Here is a 7,286-nt window from a genome sequence, read left to right as displayed (position 1 = left end):
GGAAGTGAGCGAATATTCATTACAGTCGAAGATAACTCCTAGGTTAGTTCAATCATTTCATCCTCCAGTTCTACCTGCTTACTCATTATTTTGGACAGCTTTCTATATGTAGATGATTTAACCAGCTCTAATGAGTCTAAGGGATCGAACATATTGGAATAAATTATGTACAATACCACCCTGTAAAGTTTTGGAGGAGTTTTCATGGTCAATTCATGGTTTTACGAGAATCGAACCCGTATAGTTTGCTTAGAAGGCAAATATTTTCCCTTAAATATCTAAAGATACATGCTCATTATTGGATTAGTTGTTGACTGAGTAAAATTGTAGAGTATATTGAGAGATACAATTTTTGTTTGAACATCACCTTGATCTGAGGTTGGGAGCAAAAGTATCACCCTCTACTGCACCCATGAGCCAAAGAATCTTTTTACCATAGCATCTCTTCTTACAAAAACTTTTGGGATGTACATTAGAAAATTACAAAACCATTAAATGGACACATGTTTACGAACACTACACATTTAGAAGAGCATTAATACTAAAACCCACATCACATCAATGAGCTTAAATGTCACCAATGCAGATTTGCTTCCAAGTAGTATATTTTGAAGCATTTATCCACCACATCAATAGATTATAAGGGCTTAGATTAGATAATTTAGTGAGCTAAGTTATACACTTGTGGGGCGATGTGGCTCTACAAAACACGGATACATTTGCGAGCTTTTCTTCCCTTCCTGTTCATCAAATCCAAGCTTCCATCAGTACATCGACCAGCTATGATCAATAGCCCTTGGTGAAAGGACACAAACCAGCGACGACAACCGTATGATAAGGAGTGAGACCATCAGATTTCAAGCCACAAATCTTTTCAAGCGTCTTTTAACCGATGTTACACTCTTGCTTTATGCTATGCAAAAGATTATAAGTTTAATAACAATTTGAGTTCTACTGAACTCGTAACCTGCAACCATGCTTCGCGGGTAGTTGTTGATAATGAGAGACACTGGCCTCCTTGATTAAGATTATTATAGAAAAAATCATCCCGCTCCCAATAAGTCCATTTATCATCTGCAAGGGAAAAGTTCGATCGCAGTGAGTCGCATTGCTACTCAGCTGCGTCATCAATGAGCAGCCAGCGAGCTTCCTTTGGGGTGGAGCACAGCAGCTTAAACGTGTCACTTCCTAGAACAGATTAAGCTTAATAGCTACCTCTTGACATTAAGATCTTAGTCGTACGGTAGAGCTAACCACGAAACTTTTGAGTGACTAAAGGTAAAGGTATAGACCTGGGTAAGTGCTCTTAGCCCAACCTTGGACCATAGTCTTGCTTAGCCAAAATGCACAAGCGGATGTAAAATGCGGTGGCGTGAAACTTTAAACGCTAGAACGTCACGTTGCTCGAAAGATTTTTGGGTGGAGGGGAGAGTAGACTTACATTAGGGACATTTAATCTCCGGCACATCGCAGAGGATGGAGACAAATAAGAGATTCTTCTGATTCAGCTTTGCGAAGTCGACACGCCCGCAAAGGCAGCTCAACTGAGACTTAAACTTCCTCAAGGTCTTGCAGCAAGGGCCCCGGGGACCAGGCGAGGGGGGGGCAACGCCAACGACGAAGTCTCTACAGACGTCAGTGATACTGGCAACGACAGAGTCGCAAGAAGGATCGTTTGAGGAGAAGGCAGGAGAGACGAGAAGACCCAAGAGGCACAGAAGGAGGAGGAGCTTGGGGGTGGTGAAAGGAGCTGCAGAAGCCATGATTCAAGCAGCCAAAAACACTCAGACAGAGAGACCGCAGCACAAAGCTTTAATAAGATAGAGCTTGATTAATAAATAGCCTGCAACAAGACTGCAGTATGAGAAATGCTAGTTACCTGCACCAGCTTTGGACTTAAATGCAAAAGGTTGAGGACAGAGGAGCTACTCCCTAGACTTTCAATGAACTAGTGAACTATAGCAAATGGTAGAGTGTGAATTGTACTAGTTTCAATTCATTGCTGCCGACTCTCCATGGAGCTTCACATCTAAGGGGTTGACCATTTCAAGGCAATCTGAGATCTCCATGAATAATACATAGGCCAATTCATGGCAGCTGTGCTGAGGTGGTGATCCGTATACTGAGTAACTCATGGATCCATTATACTTTTACACACACAAATCTAGTGCACACGGAGTTACTCGCCTTCCAAGTTCCATGTCTGAAGACCATGCTCTCTCTTTCCCTTTCATTTAATGGACCACTCTTTTGAGCTCTTACCGAACTTCAATCTCTCTTTTCGACTTCTTCAATACTCACAACTGTCTGTGTGAGTAATCTAACTTGTCGTCTTTAGAACATTTTGTATGAGATGTCTTTTGGTTTTTAGTGATTAATATATGAGCTGACCACTTTCAATTTTTTTTAAAAACTGTGTATGTGAGTGATTGAGGGAGAGACACATAGATCTTGGTGGCCTTGAGAGTCGAACTGGACTCCCTCTTGTACAATCCTTTGAACTCTATAGTCAGTAACCAAGCTTGTATATGTGCGACATAGATTAAGATTTTGGTCACCATAAGAAGCCTTCATGAAAGGAAACCTACACAAAAGCCAAAGCTTGAATTGAGGCCTTACAACATTGCTTAACTTGTAAATCATATGTATATGAGGGCACTTACAACTATCTTACCTTAATTTAAAGGTGGGAAGATGGTTTGTTGAATCAAATCCATGAACATTATTATTTAGAGGCATCCCTAGCTAATAGGATTATGTCACGAGGGAAATAGGTCCAAAATATGTGGGAATGACATATTTCCCTTATGTCATTTGTTTTCTCCCTCCGAGATTCTTTCAAAACTTATCTACAACTCCATCCGCTATTAGCATATCCAAACCATATGGCAGTGTGAATGGAAGTCTCAAAGGAACCCTAAAGCATCATCCATCCCTCTCACCATACGAAAGAAGAGAGAAAAGTAAAGTTGGTAGCTTTGAATGGATGCAGTTGAATTGGCACTATGGTGATGATTCTTAAATATATTTCCTAGCTTGTCCTCCCTTTATTGAGGCATCTTAGCATGTGTTCTCCATGTGTTTGGATAGTATACATCATTTCAATTTCACCTACCCAATTAGATTGTATAAAGGCAAGCATGTGGCCCATAACTTTGAAAGAAACCACGATCTAAGTGTTATTGGTGCCCATTTCTTTTTAGATGGTTTTTGTGGATTGTGATATTGTTGAGAGTTCACGGTCAACATCATGTGATCATGTGTGCATAGCACCATCACGTAATCATATGTGCATAGCACTACCCTTATAGAGTGCTATAAAGGAAAGGGTTAGTAACAACACTATATTGGAGAATTTGGGAATTTTCAAATAGTTTGGGACTACCCAATATGGTTTAGATTTGGCTACATGGTCAAATCTGAACCCATTACTTGAAAGTTGAATCCATCTTAAACACCATATTAGGGAATCCTCCCATGTCCTACGTTCAAATAAGGGTTCAAGTTTTGGCCACATGGTTAAATCTTAATCCTTTACTTGAAGGTGGGACTTGGGAGATTCCCAAATTCTCCAATATAGTGTTTTAATAGATTCCCTAACCCTAACCCTAAATGGGTTTGTACATATTCTATTTTTTCAACTAAATCTAGTGTACAGTTAGTCATTTGTGGTGTGCTCTCTAGCTGTGCCCTCTCTCCTTATCTCCACTCTTCTCCTCTCCCCTCTTTATATTTTGTCATGGTATCAGAGCCCCCTTGCCTTCCACTGAGGCATTGCGATCCGTATGAGAGAGTGTGATTGATTGAGAGATTGAGATTGAGTTTTCTCTTCCGTGAGAGAAAATTTTTGTTCATTGAGAGAAAATCTCTGTATTTCCGTTTCATTTCTTGAGTTCTTTGTGGGAAAGAGAGAGATTTCTTCATTCCATTGCAAGAATTTGAGAAGTTATTCTCCGAGTGAGAGAGATCATTGAGGGATTTCATTAAGTGTGTGAGAGATCTCTGTGAGACTTTGAGTGAGAGAGAGGGAGAGATCTCTATGCTTGGACTAGCTACAGGTCCTTGAGCAATTAGTTGTAGATAGTCCTTCATCAAATCTGTAGTGTCCACAACGAGCTCCAAGCGAGCTTCATACGGGCCTCTAGTAGCAGGCAACCCCTATATCAGCTGCAGCGACCTCCAACGATCTCCAATCGGCTGCGACCTTCTACTTCATAGCCTCAAGCCTCACACTAAAGCATCCAGCAGATGGCTCAGCCACCCACAGCCGCTCACAGACCTGCAGCATGTACGTACAAAGCTACCAAAACTCCAAATGATCGATCGACAGCCTCAAAGCCTCCTCACAACGTCGGTCGTAAGCCTCTAATCAAACAAGACCCAACTAGTGCCTTTGCATATCCAAGGAGCTCAGTCGCCAGCCGTGACTCACTCCACGGCCTCCAGATCTCCAAGCATAGCAGCAAACTACCAGCTTCAACCGATGCCTGCATAGTCAGCCCACGCTCCAAGCCATAAGCTCCCTTCGATGGCCAACCACAAAGTCTCCAACAATAGTCGACAGCAGTAGCTCCAGCTGTGCTATCCACAGGCCAACAGGGCCGCTCCATCGAGAGCTCAATGGCCTCGATGAACCTTTGACTCATTAAGCTATCCTCGCTACAAACGTATCTACAGGCGACTCCTAGGCATTCTTACGCTCTAACAACTACTCACGACTCCAAAGTCCAGTGCATGAAAGCCTCTCTCTATATAGAGATTCTGTGGAGATTGCAAGGTAGTCACAGCTCTACGGGCTTCAGTGACGACTTCACTTGCTCAGCAAGCAAATGCCTTCGCTATAGTCAGGATACCAGCAGTGCTCCAAATGTCTAGCCTTTGCCAAACGAACACCAGCCATGGACCTTCAACGAATAGTGCCTTGCATCTCCAAGCCTCACGACTCCATCGACGAAATCATCAAGATTCCAGAGCATCCCAAGATTCCATCGAAATCTTTGTAGATTCTGGTAGCCGTCCTTCTCCGACACGTGGCAGATCAGATAAAGTTCATCCCTAACTGTGGTTAAGTCAAGTAAACCCAGTTAAGTTAGTTGGTTAGATTTTTGCCACGTGGCAACCTTATCTCCAGTGCCACATCACCTTATCTACCACATCATCTACTAGCTCATCAGCCATGCCAGCATAGCCACATCACCAGTGCCATGTCATCACTACCACGTCATCAGTGACACATCATCTACCACATCACCTGTGCCACATCATTTGCCACATCACCTATGCCACATCATCTGCCACATCATTTGCCACATCATCTACCACATCAGCATTACCACATCATCTACTCACATCATCATCTGTGCCACCTCTGACCTCTGTAGGCACATACAGTGCTCCACAGTCACTTCATGTGACCACTCCTACCACCTCAGCACAGGGCTCCACTGGCACACCTCTTGCTAGGCATAGTGCCACATCATCACTGCATGTGACCCACAGTGACACATCATCATTGAGCACCATTTGCATTCCTTTTGCCCCTCCACCTAGATCAAGTTGTATCTCTTGATCCAGGAAGAATTTGAGGACGCTCCAAAAAGGAAATCGCTCGTTTTTTCATGCTCTACGCGCTTCTCACATCATGTGCACATTTCGGTGCAAGTTACACTCACATTTGAGCCTCGTCGACAAAACCACTTCCTTCACGCACATTCGCCTCTACATCGACACATTTGACCCAGCACTTAAAAAGAACAAAAGAAAAGGAATTATTTACTATTCTTTCATCGATCGACGGTTGGTATAGATCTAGATCAGAGTAGACTAGATCGCCATAGAGGGGATGCTTTGAATTTCCCCAAGTTGCCAATCTAAGCCATGCCCGAATTTCCCAACTAGTACCTACTCGGAGTGAATCCATACGCTCACATATGGTTTTACATCATTATATTACCTGAAACCTTACGTTCATCAGTTCAGTGAGCAGACTTCAGAGAGTACATAGGCATTGCAGATTCTTTCAGTGGGCAGATATCATTTGATTTCACACACACATGCCACCATTGTAAAGCCTATTTGGCTATCTCACGGCATCGTGCACATCATTTCAACCTTGTAAAGCCTCCTAGCTATTCCCGGCATCATTGCCACAAGCCTTGTAATACAGATTAGATTTTATATATTGCAGTTCTATCTTCACCGATGGTTCAGAGATTTCACTTGGCATAATCAGTGTATTTGCAGTTGATTCATACAGAGATTTTCACGACACTTTTGAGTACATTTCTTGCACCATGTCTATGACTAGCAACCTCAATCTGGAGGCATCTGCTAAGTTAGACAACTCCAATTACGGTACATGGAAATACCAAATGGAGACCATTCTTGTACTTCAAGACAAATGGGAGTATGTCGATGGGTCTACACCTAGACCATTGGACAATCTAGCCACCAGTAGCTCTACTCCATCTGTTGTCACAGCACCAGTAATGGGATCTACAGCTACACAAATAGTTTTCGCATCAGTAGCAGATCCTACCATTGCCTGAGCTCAAGCAGAATGGGATAAGAAAGACAAGTATGCCTATCACCGGATCAAGCAGAATGTGCAAGACGTCATGCTAGGACAGCTGAACACAGTCAAGACATGGAAAGAAGCATGGGATATGTTCGCAACTCTCTACGAGTTCAAGAACACATCTAGGATTCTCACACTGAGAAACCAGATCAACTAGAGTTTTCGCAACAATAGTAAAATCGGTCATGCTTATGTACTCCACATAAAAGACTACAACAATCAACTTACAGCAGCAGGAGAGACTATGAACCCCGCAGAAATGGTCCAAGTCATTCTGAATGGACTAGGAGAGGGATACGAGAATCTAGTCCATAGTATTGCCATCCAATGACAAATTCTGACACTAGAAGAACTTCAGTCACTTCTACTTGGTGAAGAACTTAGAACTCAGGTAATTCAAGCACATAAAGGTCATTCTAATGATCAAGCATTCATAGCTTCAGATAGAAGCAGAGGCAAAGGCAAAGGTAGATCATATCAAAAAAGTGGTCATCATCAGCAATAACATCGTCAACAAAGTCAGAATCAGCATTAGTATCATCCTCAACAACATCAGAATCAGCAAAGAGGAAATCATTTCAAGTGAGGAAGATTTCAAGGGCGAGGGAATGCATCCACCAACATGTCAAACATTCAGTGCAACTACTGTCACAAGTTTGGACACTATTAAAGAGATTGCTGCAAGAAGTAGTATGACCAAGGCAGTCAA

General features: G+C 42.6%; 1 protein-coding gene across 2 annotated transcripts; it reads right to left on the bottom strand.

Moving 5' to 3' along the window:
- Positions 1–635: 635 nt before the first annotated feature.
- LOC147879765 (uncharacterized) lies at positions 636–1,792 on the bottom strand. 2 transcript variants are annotated; one of them, XR_015540696.1, is made up of 3 exons: positions 1,442–1,792; positions 968–1,074; positions 636–740 (listed from the first exon to the last, which is right to left on the bottom strand). XR_015540696.1 is itself a non-coding variant. In XM_087372157.1 (2 exons), exon 1 carries the CDS (start codon positions 1,761–1,763, stop codon positions 1,443–1,445), a length of 321 nt encoding a protein of 106 aa, XP_087228283.1. In that variant the 5' UTR covers positions 1,764–1,792; the 3' UTR covers positions 636–1,074; position 1,442. The 2 variants fall into 2 exon arrangements, 1 of the variants encoding a protein (XP_087228283.1); XM_087372157.1 differs by having other exon boundaries at positions 636–1,074.
- Between the last annotated feature and the right edge of the window lie 5,494 nt (positions 1,793–7,286).

This window comes from Dipteris shenzhenensis, chromosome 33 (assembly GCF_047967505.1).
Source record: "Dipteris shenzhenensis isolate YYH24624 ecotype China chromosome 33, Dip_SZ_1.0, whole genome shotgun sequence".
In the NCBI taxonomy this organism is placed as follows: Eukaryota; Viridiplantae; Streptophyta; class Polypodiopsida; order Gleicheniales; family Dipteridaceae; genus Dipteris; species Dipteris shenzhenensis.
This window is presented reverse-complemented; position numbering and strand designations above follow the sequence as displayed.

Coding starts and splice junctions, on each gene's coding strand:
- LOC147879765 (XM_087372157.1), bottom strand. CDS start 1,763: ATGGCTTCTGCAGCTCCTTTCACCACCCCCAAGCTCCTCCTCCTTCTG.